The sequence below is a fragment of the Phlebotomus argentipes genome, unplaced genomic scaffold, assembly GCF_947086385.1.
Source record: "Phlebotomus argentipes unplaced genomic scaffold, Phlebotomus argentipes genome assembly contig_2, whole genome shotgun sequence".
NCBI classification, from domain to species: Eukaryota; Metazoa; Arthropoda; class Insecta; order Diptera; family Psychodidae; genus Phlebotomus; species Phlebotomus argentipes.
In genome coordinates, this window is record NW_026776162.1 from 3,938,805 (window position 1) to 3,953,227 (window position 14,423).

The 14,423-nt window shown below is 40.2% G+C and overlaps 3 protein-coding genes across 22 annotated transcripts in view; 1 reads left to right on the forward strand and 2 right to left on the reverse strand.

Moving 5' to 3' along the window:
- Positions 1 to 275, reverse strand: part of LOC132264986 (heterogeneous nuclear ribonucleoprotein R) — a 51,271-nt gene extending 50,996 nt beyond the window's left edge. For 5 of the 11 annotated variants that reach the window (XR_009468554.1, XM_059765348.1, XM_059765347.1 and 2 more), the window contains exon 1: positions 113 to 274. Coding sequence is in view for 8 of the 11 variants with exons in the window: in XM_059765348.1 (XP_059621331.1) it covers positions 113 to 137 (25 nt within the window). In the remaining 3 variants the exon portion in view is untranslated. Of the gene's footprint in view, positions 1 to 112 lie in introns of all 11 variants that reach the window. The other 6 variants (XM_059765354.1, XM_059765352.1, XM_059765351.1 and 3 more) reach the window with 4 other exon arrangements.
- Positions 276 to 297: 22 nt separating this feature from the next.
- Positions 298 to 1,583, reverse strand: LOC132264988 (mitochondrial pyruvate carrier 1). 2 transcript variants are annotated; one of them, XM_059765355.1, is made up of 4 exons: positions 1,106 to 1,582; positions 873 to 973; positions 500 to 763; positions 298 to 432 (listed from the first exon to the last, which is right to left on the reverse strand). In XM_059765355.1, exons 1-3 carry the CDS (start codon positions 1,174 to 1,176, stop codon positions 540 to 542), a joined length of 396 nt encoding a protein of 131 aa, XP_059621338.1. In that variant the 5' UTR covers positions 1,177 to 1,582; the 3' UTR covers positions 298 to 432; positions 500 to 539. The 2 variants fall into 2 exon arrangements, with proteins under 2 accessions (XP_059621338.1, XP_059621339.1); XM_059765356.1 differs by having other exon boundaries at positions 298 to 763; positions 1,106 to 1,583.
- A 172-nt stretch (positions 1,584 to 1,755) lies between these two features.
- Positions 1,756 to 13,723, forward strand: LOC132264758 (solute carrier family 35 member F3). 9 transcript variants are annotated; one of them, XR_009468543.1, is made up of 9 exons: positions 2,046 to 2,619; positions 5,874 to 6,612; positions 7,833 to 8,330; positions 8,389 to 8,478; positions 8,555 to 8,684; positions 9,205 to 9,274; positions 10,762 to 10,791; positions 13,278 to 13,636; positions 13,697 to 13,723. XR_009468543.1 is itself a non-coding variant. In XM_059765071.1 (8 exons), exons 3-8 carry the CDS (start codon positions 5,904 to 5,906, stop codon positions 11,128 to 11,130), a joined length of 1,866 nt encoding a protein of 621 aa, XP_059621054.1. In that variant the 5' UTR covers positions 1,756 to 2,013; positions 2,291 to 2,619; positions 5,874 to 5,903; the 3' UTR covers positions 11,131 to 11,778. The 9 variants fall into 9 exon arrangements, 6 of the variants coding, with proteins under 6 accessions (XP_059621054.1, XP_059621055.1, XP_059621056.1 ...); XM_059765071.1 differs by lacking the exons at positions 13,278 to 13,636; positions 13,697 to 13,723 and adding an exon at positions 1,756 to 2,013 and having other exon boundaries at positions 2,291 to 2,619; positions 10,762 to 11,778; XM_059765072.1 differs by lacking the exons at positions 13,278 to 13,636; positions 13,697 to 13,723 and adding an exon at positions 1,992 to 2,013 and having other exon boundaries at positions 2,288 to 2,619; positions 10,762 to 11,778.
- The last annotated feature ends 700 nt before the right edge of the window (positions 13,724 to 14,423 follow it).

Genomic DNA, 14,423 nt, shown 5'->3' on the forward strand with positions numbered 1-14,423 from the left:
ATGCCTGATTCTGGGGCGCTCGACAAAAAGTGTCACGCTCATTATCCGGGGAATCCATATTGCAAAAAGTCTGGGAGTCTCAAATGCAAGGAGGAAAAAAATCACTACTCACCGGAATTCTTGCCAATTAGCACCATTTTTCTCAATCTTCTGGGATTTCCTTGATCTATAAGATCTTTTTGCACTCTCTGCGCAGTCCAAACTTTCGTCCAAATGCGGGAGCGTCCACTCTCGTTCAATTTTCACGTCCAAATGTGAAAAATTTTCTCCGGTCGCTCAATTGTTTCAAGGCGCGCGTCGATTTACAACACTCTTTATTTGTGATTTCCTTTATGCCTCAACAGGATCTATTCTCTACTGTGTGTAGGAAGTCTCTGGATACTGAACACAAAACATCCCGTCTATATATTTTTCCTGCTGCGTTTCTGAAATCTACAAGAGATGTTGTGGGATTTGTCTTCGGTCAATTAGTGCTGACTGATATGTTTGGCTTTCTCACTTGTAGCACCACAGATTTCTTAAGCAATCCACCATATGACTCACTGCTTCGCAGGAGCTTCTGGCTTCGTCTGGGCAGGTTCTGGCGCAGCCTGTGGCGTCTCAGGAGCATTCTTATTGCCGCCCATGTAGTGATAGTGGATGAAACGACCGCCTTGGACGCTTTGGGCAGTGAAGTTGGTCATGTGACACGCGAACAGCAGCATATTCCTGGGCTGCACCATCCAAGCAAACCTCATGAAGATGGTTGAGTATAGACAGAGGGCTGCAAGAAGAGATTTTGCATTAATTTCAAGCATAACGAACAGATTATAGCTTTATCATTAGCTTTTCACTGAATTTATCATTCAGTATTTCGAGTATTTCTCGCTCACCAGTTGTCATTTTGCCACTAATGATGATGGGATCCTTTCGGATATCGGCCAGGGCGGCCAGTGGTATTCCCCAATTAGCTACAGGACCCCAGAAGTGTGTGCTGCAACATAATATGCTCAGTTTGAGAAGGTTACGGTCGCTTGAAAGGTCAGGGTCATGGCTGTGACCCCTTCCACAGTCGAGGACTGCAGTTTTTCCACCAACTGAGTCTTCCGGGACCTCAAATACTCACCTCATAAGATACTCCCGGAACTCCTTGCTCCTCAGATTGTCGAATAACTTCCTGGCGAGTGACTTGGACATGTTTCCTGGGTGTTTCCTTTGGCTTCACACAATCAAAACTCAATTACGCTGATTTCCCTTATCAGACACCTTATCGCAAGTCACTCGTCCGGGTATTTGAGATACTGGGGCGCTGAATTGATGCGTCGATAAGCAGATAATCACGTCCACGTAATAATTATGTTAATTAATTGGCAATATTACATAACATCCCTGAATATAGGCTAAATGGCCAGATTGTGCTACTTTTGTCAGATTTTCTCAGTGCTCAGCAGATTTAGCAGTCTTGTCTCCTCTGGATATTTATGGGCAATTTGCCTAAGCCCCAAGATTGTGCATGTGCGCTCCTTTCCTGGTGTTTATCACTAAAAAACACTGTTTTTATGTACTGCCGCGACTGTCACTCACTTTGACAATAAACATCCGGCGAAGTGTGGCGAAGAGAGAGCTTTCGTCTCACCGCGAGTCTCTCTCTGTCGAAAGCACTCTTTCCGCTACAAGAGTTTTCAGTGAAGCTTTGGGGGTGGCTTTGTTGTGTGCTTGCCAAGTTTTTCTCAATGAAAATCCCCGAAAACTGCCAAACAAGTCGCTCAAGTGCTGCTTTTTGCAGTTTACATTCTCAATCAAGTGTTTGTGTGAATGAAATTGATTTGATAATGTGAAATTGTGTGCATTTCCCGCCAAAAACGCTTATCACTGCAAGCTTTTCGCAATTTCTTGAGTCCCTGAAAATTTCCCTAATTCCACGCAATTTTCACCAAAGTGATTCACTAAGCAAGTGAAGTGATACGAAATTTATTGCTTTTTGATGTGAATCCACGGAATTTCATTGACTTCCACACGAAAATTCAATCAATGGTAGTAAAAGTTCAATAATTTAATCCCCATCCCTCTACACGTTCGCTCGCATGTCTCTCTCGCGTACTCTCTGGGAGCTTTTCAACCCCCCAACTGAGAGAATTGCCATCGCTCAAGTGGAGGCTTTTACCCATTTAAAGGGTTCTCCGCTCTCTCAGTTCTCAGTGAAAAGCCACAGAGGAAAGTCCGCTTCACGGCACGCGTGGAAAGTGGCCCAAAGAAAGGAAAATTTTCATTAGCACACTTGAGTTGAGATTTTTTCTCCCCGCCCAAGAAGTTCATCGGTCCTCCTTTGGCTCTGATTGAGGAGTTCCAGGTGCAAACGGAGGGTGTGCAAAGTGGCAGAATTAATTGATACTCGAGGCAAAAGTTGCGTATAGTGGAAGGCATTAAAAACTATGACACATAAAGTGATATAAATTGTCGCTCGACATGCAAGGCCTCTGCACAATCGAACCCTTCGACGCTCTATCCTCACGAGGGTGTTCTTTTTCGGGCATTAACTGGTGTCGTGATTAATGAGTGCAATTACACGTATAATGGATTGAGGCACCTGTGCAGGAAACTGTGTCAACTGTTGTGAAGAAACGCACCAGAATATAATCTGTAAGTATATTTTCTCCTTCTTCTCTTTTTTCTCCACAGTCCTTGGCCAATGGAAAAATTCTCCTGCTGCTCCTCTCAAATGGCAGTGAAATAGAAAAATCGATACATTAAAAATGGAGAGGCTCGGAAAAATCGATTAATTACTTGACCACTCTGTGGCCACCACAACGCATCAGCTTTGCTGTGCTCGTGAACTAGACACTGAGGCAAGAGGATGGCTTCCCAGACCTTGCTAAGTGCACTCAATGAGTCAATGTCCTTTCAGTCACAGTACACACGAAGCCACATGCATCGATCAATCAAAATTCACTTTACACATTATAGGAAGTGAAAACCAGGAACAAGGACAAATGCACTCAACAAGAACTATCCAACTTTCTTTTTCGACACCACAAAAATACACCCATTGCAGTCCATCTCTTCTACTCTTGATACAATTCAAGAGAGTGTTTCACACAGTGCATTAAACTTTAAACTCTCCGCGAGACTCCTCGGAAAGCCTTCCCTGTGCCAAGGTGTGGGGGTTGCGTTAAAGAGACAAGTGAAAAGCTTTGGCAAAATGTACTTCCCAGTTCGTCACACACATATACAGCAAACAGAAACCCTTTCCAGTCATGCAATCCTATATAAACTCTCACCCTCTCTCGCGACTCTCTCATGCAAGAGGCACTAGTTGAATTTGCGCTAATATTATCGCAATGTGGCAATTAAGGGCTTCTCTTTCGAAATGTTGGAAGACGACAATCTTCACTAGATCCGTTTTATTCTGCAATTCTCCAGAAATAGTTGCCAAACATAAATTTTAGCGGAGATTGTATTTATGTTTGGCAATAAAATTGTGATATAGATTTTGCTGCAGGCGAATAAATTTCCAACTTCGAATTTATCGGTGAACTCCAGTGGATAAACAAATTGCACATGAGAGGAAATTAAACGGAATTCGATGGAATATGAATTTTTCACAGAATTTGCTATTTTGTCACGCGCTTTTTTTGGATTGGATGTGAAACAATATGTTCAAAATTACTTATGATTACATGTTCCCGCCTGACTGAAAAACCACAAAAACCAGTGAAATATGTCAAAAAGTCCTTTGGTAATTTAATTCACCGACGATAACCACAATTTCTCCCTATTTTGAAATGGAATTTTCTATCTAAAGGGCGGGGCAAACCGAACCAATTTATCCCCATAGCATTTCCATATTAAATTAACACACGCATTGTTCTTGAGACTGCTGAAATCTCAAGGGAAGACTGTGTCACAACTAATGTGCTCCATTTGGGGGTGAATCTCTTTTTGCGAGCTGGCTGCTCTCATCGCACCCAGTGACGTTTCATTAAAGATAAACACACATTGTGAGTGAATAATTCAGAAGACCTTTCTTGCGAGGCCACACACAGTCGAATATATAGAGCTTCCCATGCGATGTTCATCCGCAAAACCTCAGCAAAAGCTTCAGGACAATCGGCTTTTTGGTGTCGCTGAACCACGCTTCTCTGCACACATTGGCATTCTATCGCAACATGACGAGGAAAAATGCCTTCAAAAATATATAATTTCTCTCTCTCATGTTTGGTCGAAATGAATTCCGGGCCAACAATTGTGCCGGATTCTCTTGCCTCCGCGCGGTTTAAGTGCTCTGCGGGGGGATGGTTTTGATGTCTGCGGAGAGAAGTCGTTATGCCATGTTCCGACAATGAATAACATATTTGATGGGTTGTTGTTGAATATTTTGGAAGTCATGCTGAACAAGAAAAGCATGTGCGCCTTTCGTAAATAATTTCCCGCAATTCTTTTATGAACCGCATACTTTTCATCACTCTGTACAACCATTGATGGATTACTACTGTTGACCCCCCTCTCCAAAGACAAGCCCTCAAGATTTCCTCCAAATTGTGCAGTGAAAGCTGACAAAGTGTTTTATTTTGAGACAAGATTTTCTCTCTTTTTACGCCTTTCCGACAGATTAAATTGAGTGATTTATGTGCGATTCTGCAGAGCTGAAGTATTATTAATAACCCTTTGCATTGCAGAGCTTGAGTATGAATTTAAAATTTGTTTTCTGTTTGATATTGCAAAAGCTTGTGATTGCAAAGTTTGTCAGTCCCAAAAGGCAATTTATTTAGTCAACCCACAAGCAGTCATTTAGTATTCTACATATTCTCGCTCTGCATATTTTCCAAACTTTTTTCTCTACACGCCAACACCGAAAGGATTTGTTTTCATTAAAGCTCTTCTCGATGTTGATAATTTTCATTTTCATTTTGAATCAATTTCAAGTGTTAGAGTTTTATCCGAACTGATTGAATTAATAGTTTACGATTCGTCTTTACGTTCTTCTGCTATTTTCTCTTACCAGAAAAAGCGAGAATTCTACTATTCGTGGGAGTGAGTTTTCTTCGTGCTGCTTCTTTACATAAAACCATCCATTCTTCCTCCATAGTAACCATTTTTCCTTGTAATGTATCATGCTTGAGTTTGCAGAATTAAGAAGGAAAATCAGATGGAATTTTCTCAGCGATTTGCTTCGTTGGACATTTACTTAATCATGGAAGACAGTGTCTTGAGAATTTAGTCTGAAAATCATGCTGAAGATATGTAGTATATCGATTATTCCATGACGCGCGGCGCTCTTACACCACTAAACACGAAATTACATTAAATCGTCCGCAAACTTCTATGCTAATGAATATAATGAGATTAGCTCACGGTATTTCGAGTAAACGCTGGATGATAGCAAACAGCAAGAGGTGTTGGGTTTATTCGTTCTGTTTTTTTTAGCATATTTCACAGTAATTTTTTGTAAAGAGAAAAAAGTGAAAAAGCGGTGAATGGGCAGAAAACATTCTTTTGGGTCTTATTATTATTTATGACTAAGATTTCCACAGCATAAATCGGGTTAAATTCTCAACTACATGAGAACAACATGAGAAGATTATGAATGTTTGCAGTGTTTCACTAATTGGATTTAAATGCTGAAATTGCTGCCCAAAGAATCCCAATTTCCCTGACTTTCTAGACAAGTTGGGGCGCTTAATGTTAGCAATACTCTTTGGACTGACTATTTCACACTTTCCTCGTGGGAATTTTACCTGAACAAATATTGGCAGAGATGGTTGAACTGCCATTTCCGTGACTGTCAATGTAGTTGCAAAAGCGCGAAAACACGGAAGTTTATTTTAATTAATTCTGCAAAAACATATTCAAATACAGAGTAACCCCAATGTCACATGTCACTCCGCTCTTTGCAGGTAACTTCAATGCAAATGGACTGCTGATCGATGAAAGAAAGTAGCATGGCGAGAGATGGAGAAATTCCCGCAATCTTCAACCCTCGTCGGGTTCGTGCACCCTCAGTTGTGGTCACTGGAGACTCCCCGAATGGCCCCTTTGGCGGCTTCACGCCCAGCGGCACGACAAGTGGTCCGCCTCAGATCACGCACTCGGACTCCGTGACGTCGAGTCAGCCCGATGCCTCGGATCACACCACAGCGCTGATGCACTCCAGCGGCGGCTGCCAGACGCCCACGCCCACGACAGACCACGCAACGTGCCTGGCCTCGGCCACGCGTCCGCCGCGGAGTCGCTTGCGCTCCTGCCGTGACTCGTGCTGCTCCACCAGCGCCCAGAAGATCTACTTCGGCATGTGCGTCACGCTGCTAGTCACGGCCACGTGGGTCGGCGCCACGCACTGCATCAAGTTTCTCTATCTCACCCACAACTCCTACGCCACACTGCCCGTCATCACGCGTTCAATGGTGGGCGAGGCGATCGCCAACACCACCGGATTCATCCGCACGCGTGACTCGCTCACGTTCTCAGCCGTGGGCTTCAATGCGCCCTTTTTCGCCTCGTGGTTCTGCACGAACTTTGCCATCTTCTTCTTCCCCATCTACCTCTTGGGCCGCGTGGCCATGAAGAAGTGCGAGGCTCCTGGAGAGATTCTGGGCGATGTGCTGAGAGGCTTCAGGGATCGAGGATTCACAGTCGGTGAGTTTCCTCAAAGCTCACCTCTTCGAGCTCTTTCGCAGAGCGCCAAAATAGAGCAATCCATAAAAATCCAATTAAGTGACATGGCATATTTCACGTCATTCATATTATTTTCAAATATCGCACCACGCAATTGATTATTTAATTAAGGAAATTACTCTGCTCATAATAACTTGTGGCGGAATCTTATGTTATTTGCTTGACGGCAAAAAGGCGAGAATGTAAGTTGGAAGAGGAAAATCTGCTAATGTTCAATAAAAGCCAAGAAAATACCATCATCAAATTATTATTAAATGACGTCGAACATTCTCTGACGAGATATTCCAGCAAGTGCGCGAAATTTTTCGCTTGCATGTTTCAGTGATGGTGATTTTCTGGTCGTGAGGGAAATGAAGCGAAAATAGCGCCCTAAAGAATTTTCTCTTGCGCTTTATGCATAAGGAAATATTACTGATTTCCTGAGAATTGCCGTAAAATTTCAACACTTTATGGCGAGATTATTTATGAAATTTTTATGGAAATGATTTTCATACTTGCACGACTGCAAAATTAAATAACAGAATCTGATTCCCTTGAGAGTGTGCCGTGCGGTATTTTTAGTATAGATTGTAATTACTCTATTATTGCTGTATTGCTGAATATTTGAGTGGAGAATAAAATTATTGAAATCATGTCATTCGGCGCAAAAATGTTTTATTCATAGAGAAAACCTCAATTTTCAAGATAGCAGAAAATTTACATTAGGAATAATGGAAATATCGCCTTCATGAGGGATTAAAAATATGTATCAGAATGTCTGCAATGCTTTCATTCCATTCTCGATAAATAATGACTGTTTTTCTTGCTGTTTCGTACGTCTCAACTTCTGACACTCGTTTCAACGTCCAGCACATTTTCCATTCTATTTCTATGAACAATGATAATGACATTTTAAATTGCAATTCGTGTCTTTTCCCATGTGGTATTTCTAACTCAGCCACTGTCACGTCAAAGACTTCATCAACATCCCCCGAACATTGCTCTATACATAATTAATTTAACAATCAGACATTTGCAGGCTGTTTCCAGTCTCGAAAGTGAAGCTGAGGCATGTGTAAAAGTGTGCAAAGGCCACCCACATAAAGTGGGTTCATAATTAATTAAATATTAACTGAAGAGATGTTCTTCCTCTCCGTTTCATTAATTACCCTCGGCTTATGAACGCACTCTATTCTCTGCAGGTCGCTTCCTCAACCGCTGCCTCACATTCTGCATGCTCTGGCTCATCACCACTTATCTCTATGCCCTGTCGCTACGCGCTCTTCTGGCCACGGACGTCATGGCGCTCTTCGCCACCAATGTAGCCTGCGTGTATCTGCTCTCATGGGTGATCCTGCACGAGCAATTTGTGGGCGTGAGGATCGTGGCTGTGATCCTGTGCGACACTGGCGTGGCTCTGCTGGCCTACATGGACGGCATCACGGGCACTCCGACACTAGGCGGAGTGGTCCTGGCGGCGCTCGCAGCCGCAGGATATGCCGTGTTTAAGGTGATGTTCAAGAAGGTGATGGGCGATCCGCCCGTCGGTGAAATTGCCTTCACATTCTCCTTCCTGGGCTTCATGAATGCCGCTCTGTTGTGGCCCATCTGCATTGGACTCTATCTGTCCGGCACCGAAGTGATGCCGTGGGAAATAATGCCCTGGATCATCCTCCTCATGGCCAGTGTTCTCTTGCTCTGTGAGTATTGCACGCAAACTGATAAAGAATAATCCACTGAAGGATTTCTCTTCGTCAGTATTTCATCTCCTGACACAATTCAGCACTGCCATCACCTACAATGTCTTTGTGACGCTGGGACTCATCACATCCGTGCCAGTTTCTGCAGGTTCTCTACCCCAAAACCACCCACAAAGCCAATCCCTCCCTTCAATCTCACTGTATGAAATCCTCTTCTCTCGCAGCTCTAGATGCAACACTCTACGGTGCAATTTTCGATGGCATGAAGTTGGCAGGCATTATCCTGATTGGGGTGGGCTTCTTCCTTGTCATGCTGCCGGACAATTGGCCTGACTATATTACAAGACTGTTGCGGTAAGAATTTCATGATCCAATATTGCTCACATGGGAAAACGTCCAAGAATGTTTTCTCCTCCGACCTTTTCTCCACATCAATCTTGAGGTGAAAGATTGATGTTGACCCCAATTCACGGAGAAATCACCCAAAATGCAATGTCCAAATCTCAAGTCACGATATTGTATACAATAGTGAAGCTGTTCGGAAAGTATTTTGAGCGATTTCTCCATCTGTGAAAGTAATACAAAATGTATCCATTAGATTTTGTGAGATATTTTTGACGCAGATTTCTGTTTTTTGATTTTAGGATGAATCCAATTTTTATAGGAAGCGATATAAGTTACAATTTTTGTTCACATAAATTATATTTTTGTGAGTGTGTGTGTATTGAGAAAAGCATTTTAACTATATTTTTTTCCCTCAATTCCAAAATAAATGTTTATGTGAAATTTCAGAACCACACTTGAAAGCCCCCAAAAAAATGATAAGACAAATTGCGTTATCCTATATCCGTTTAATATTTGTGAAAATTTCCAGAAAAACTGGTCGTGCAATCCTCCGATACCAATGTTGTTGCGATTATGCTGAAATTGATTACGATAATTCGGTAGGGAGACAAAACAAATTATCAAAAAATCTATCAAATTTTCTCATCTCATAGGTCAAAAGAATAAACCAACTATTTGACCACTCAATTGTTGCAAATCTCAGTCAAATTTGTATTCAGTTCTCATTGTCCTTTGTTTATCTCTTCAAAATTCTGATTCTTTTGTATACATTTGTTTTTCTTCTCTCCTCAACTCTATAATAGATATTTTTATTAAAATGATGATTTGTAAATATGATTGGTTTTCCTAAATGGCAATGTTTTTGTGCAATTGAGTCGCACTGAAAGTGTACCTTTTGATTTCCTTCCCCTAAATCACATGTTATCTTTAAGTGACAATTATTTAATGTAAAATCTTAGGATGAATCTCTATCAAATGTACCAAAAAGTCTAAATCCTCTCACAAACTTTTACACACCAGTCTCTCTATCCCTCTCTCTCTCTCTGTATATTTCTCTCTCTCTCTATCTTTCAAATTCTATCCAATTCCGACTTTTCGTTCAACTTTTTTCTCTTCCTATGCAAAGAGTATTTCTGTTTTCGATCAACCAATTTTCTTTAGAGATTTCTCATATCAAATCAAATATCAAACAAGGATGCATGAGGCTTTTCGAGACTTCCTCATGGACCACAAAATCCTTTAACTCTCATTGTCAAATCATCCACACGGACGGGAGATATTTTCTCCAGTGAGAGACAATGAAAAGGCCAAAAGCGTTGAAATGTTGTGCGAAAATGTGGCAAATGGTAAGAGAACTTTTACGACTTTTACACAATTTGCAATAACTCGCTTCCTTCTTCCGCAAATTGGCTGCAGGCGCAGAGAGAAAGCTCAAGAAGCAACATGCATATTCTTTTCTCTCTTACTTACATTTTATATTATATCAAATAATATGTAACTCAAACTACTTCAATATCTCACATTTTTATCATTTTATTATTATGTAACTTTTCCACTCAGCAATTTCTTAGCAAACAACAACATTATATATTACTTCAAATTCTAACTTGATGACGCTAGAATTCTTTTCTTATATTTCACATATTTCCTGTCTCTTTGTACATTTCCTTTTTTTTCTTTTTTGGTTTAACAATGAACATAATATAAAGACTCTTTATATAGCAGCAGAATTTTATATATTGTCATTTTCCAAATGCCATTTCTGCACTGAAATGCTTATTGTTTATCTCATTCGTTATTCAGACTTCCTTTCGTAATCTCGTACTAGTGAATATATGATCAAAGAAGCTCACACATTTAGTTGTACTTCTCCTCGTTATACTCAATGTTACAACTCTCTTTTCACCATTATTTCCACCTTCTGTTTTTTGGTGTAGGATTTATTGTAACAAGTTCCTATGTTGACAATAAAAAAAGAAAGGACTTTTGTATTGTGCTGCCGTAAATATTCGTGAAAAAAAAGAAAAACACAATCGATGATGGACAAAAAGCTACATTTTCTAAAAAGTTTCATTTTCACTTTCAGAAATATCATATTGTTGGGTCACAACGCGAGGTAAGTGACTCCTTTTACACCACCACTCTCTATCACCATGTAAATTTACAGCAACTTTTCCCCCTGGTTCATGACACAGCAACACGAACACCCATGCAAGATTCCCTCACACAGAGTCCCTTTGTGGCCACAACACCAACATCTTTCACACTCACTTTTCACAGCCCAATCAAATTAGCAAGTCCCTCTAAAGGATGCTCAGATGGAATCTCAATAAGGCCATTTGATATAAAGAAAAGAACCCTTCCTTCTCAAATCAGCAAAATCTATCTCTTCTATACATTACATCTCTTTTTCCAAATTCTCTTCCAACATGCGCAATTTTTCTTCCGCTTCTAACAATGCTATTGATGTGATATTGACTATCTCAATGTGTGTGACGGTGGCTTTATATTTCTTACTACAACAAAATTGTTTGAACAGAAAAATTTGTATTTCTCAACCTTCTTTAAATGTTTCTCAACCAAATTTCATGGGCAACACTATATATAGTTTATATATGTTTCAGTGCAAAAATTTCTTATTGAATTGCAATGGATAAAGAAAAGAAAAGAAATCACTGTTTTCCAAATTTCACACTTCATCTATTCTGTTTACTTTCTTTAGTGGTCAATCTATAATAAATGAACAGAAGAGAGTAGTTTTGTGTCCTATTTTGTTTCTCAAAAGAATTAAAAACCAATTCATTCTCACCACAAAGAAATACATATGTAATTATTGAGTTATTGAATCGGCAAAGGTAAGCGTCACACGATTCAGAGTATTCGCATTACTGTTTGTTATCACAATAAATTGAATAACTTCAATAAAATGAGAGAATTAGTGAATGGGAATATTCTGAAGGGTGAAGAAGATTGATAAGAAATTTTCAGCAGAATACAACAATTTCACATAGATGATTATCACAGAAAAAGCTCATTAAAAATAACCCTTAGTGATGTAAGAAAGCATTTGTGTGGCGGCTAATCCTTTGGACTTATCATCTTGAACCTTCAGACGCCAGGCATTCCTTAGGCGTGACATTGTCGTGGCATCACCGCCCGCCACATCGAGGTAGGAAATGCGAAAAGCCATCCCCACTTTCATTTATTGAAGAAAGTCAACGCTCAGCGGTAAGTATATAAGAAACTCTTCACACTCTAGTTATTGGAATGGATTTTCTCTCAAATATTGGCTTATGGTTCATTTGTCCTTTCTGCATTTTGCAATGTTATATATTCACTCTATCTCTGATCCTTCTATCTGTCTCTGTGAAACCCTCCACCCTCTCTCTCTCTCTCTCTCTCTCTGTCTTTCTCTCTGTCTCTCTTCACACCTTTTCTTCTCAATTTAGTGTCAACACACTGAACGATTGGTGCAAATGATCCGTTGCAAGTTTATGTCGTTGGATGCAACCAAAAGAATCCCTTGTCTCAATGTATCTATCTATATATATGTGTATAAATTGACCATGTATTGCGAATCTTAGAATCACTGGCAAAAAGTATGCACCACCGTAAAAACACCCCTTCAAAAGTCGCACGCAAAATTTGATAAATACACAGCAAACCGATACCAAACTCCCACCAGAGAACGAACTTTATCTGTACAGAAAAATACCCTGAATGATGACATAGCAAAATGACCCCAATTTAGTGTGGATTCCCAATGAAAAGCACGACATTCACTACTTGAAATCTATATGTGATTTTATACTCTGTCTTGAGAGATGATAAACATTTTGAGTGTTATATATAGCAATGAGTATCCTCTCTCTCTTCTTCAAAGCTAAGAGTCGAATAAGAAGAAAAAAAATCAGATAAATTCACCCAATTTCTCATTGCGCAATTTTCTTCAGAAAATACTGTTCTGAATTTTTTTGATTTATTAGATGATTTTTTTTATGAAATTGTGATTGCATAATTTTGTCGTTGAATTCAATTTATAGAGATCAGCTTTTTTCATGCGAACTTCACTGAAAATCTGGCGAAAATTGAAAACCAATATTTACTTTAGTCTTTAGTCATGCTGAAATTCCCTCGACATCCGCTGAGTTCAATCAATTGATTTTCCCCGGGAAATTAGTCGAGAAGACCACTGGTAACTTTGCATAAACTTTAAGCTGTTATCTCTGCACACAGGCAAACTTTGTGAGACTAAAACGATTAGAGAGCCAAAGAGGGGTGAATTTATCTATTGTGAGACTTGAGGCAATTGCCATGTTTGATTAAGCCACCCAACCTAGTCTTCCTTCACGAATTGAATCGAAATTCCTCCGGAGAGAGTCTCCAAAAGGATTTCTCTCCCCCAAATCGCCAAGACATTTCACTATCCACCCAAGCCACGCGCGTTTGGCGAGTGAAAGAAGAGAAGCCACTTCGGAGAAAGAAGTGTATTGTTGAGCTGTTGTGATTCACAGAACAAGAGTGTGTTGAATGTTTGATGAGATCAGAGCCCGAGTAAATGGCCTTTACCTTTGTGTCTCTTTTGCGCGGCGTCGCCGGCAGATGGGGACGGCATCCCCGAAACGGAACTCCTGGGGGCCCCTATCGAGATGTCATCGACTATCGGACGGGCTACATCCGTTCGCATCTTCGATCTCCCTCAGGCAGGGTGAGATGACTGAGCAGCAGTTCCTCCAGCATCTCCAGCTGCAGCAACTCTCCCCGTACGGCAGCAATATTAATCTCAGTGTGAACTACCCGCAATCCTCGTCGCCCACACTCTGTGTGGCCGAGACCAATTTCATGCGGACTGGCAGCAAGCGGAAGTACTCCTACGGATCCGTCGAATAGACGTGCATTTGGCAATTCGCGAGACAAAAAACCCTCTTTAGATGTGCAAAAATGAGAAGAAAATGTTGACTGTAAATTTAAGAATTACATACGATGATAATAACGTGTTTCAAGGTTGTTCTTTCTTACAGAAACTTTTCTCAATCAAAAAACAAAAAGTCCCCTAAAATCATCATGTCTTTTGCATGAAGTCTTCAAAGAAAGCATTAAAGCGTTTCGGGAAAACTTCCTGCAAAGAACATCATTTCCTGCCTTCTTAAACTTTTCTCAAAGGAAAAAAAAACGATACGACAAATATTTCTAATGTTAGTGATTTTAAGAAAAAAATGTAATATCAATCCCAATTTGCAATTGTTTATAATATAGGTAAATGAGTCAATAAGGAAGAAGCAAAAACTACTGTAATTCAATAAAATAGGCCAATAAAGTCTTTTGAATGTTATTGCTATTTTTCCACTCTGTCTCTTTGTCAACTCCTTTCAATCCAGCCTCAATTCAATTAAATGTCGGTCAATTGACGTGACGAAAAAATCACCTTCAAATTCCAGGTGGAACCAAAAACAGAAAATCAATATATTAATAATTTGCGTACAATATATCGATTGAGTCTTGTTTGTTGAGCAAATAAAAATTCTTTCCACTGTCACAAGATATTATTTATCGTGTGTCGATTCAGTGTGTCTCGAACCATTTTATTGAGTGATCAGAATTGGAATGAAGACGATTTTAGTGCTGTTTTTCCTTATCACAGCCAATGCAGTGTTTGGATTTGGTGAGTCTGCAGCATATTTAGCATCACAAGAATCTTTCAACTAATTGCAAACTCTCTTTTCTCTTCAGATGTCTTTGATTATGTGG

Coding starts and splice junctions, on each gene's coding strand:
- LOC132264988 (XM_059765356.1), bottom strand. CDS start 1,176: ATGTCCAAGTCACTCGCCAGGAAGTTATTCGACAATCTGAGGAGCAAG. Junction 974..1,105: donor TTCCGGGAGTATCTTATGAG/GTGAGTATTTGA, acceptor ATTATGTTGCAG/CACACACTTCTGGGGTCCTG. Junction 764..872: donor TAGTGGCAAAATGACAACTG/GTGAGCGAGAAA, acceptor CTCTTCTTGCAG/CCCTCTGTCTATACTCAACC.
- LOC132264758 (XM_059765071.1), top strand. CDS start 5,904: ATGAAAGAAAGTAGCATGGCGAGAGATGGAGAAATTCCCGCAATCTTC. Junction 8,331..8,388: donor GGCCAGTGTTCTCTTGCTCT/GTGAGTATTGCA, acceptor TCTCTTCGTCAG/TATTTCATCTCCTGACACAA. Junction 8,479..8,554: donor ATCCGTGCCAGTTTCTGCAG/GTTCTCTACCCC, acceptor CTTCTCTCGCAG/CTCTAGATGCAACACTCTAC.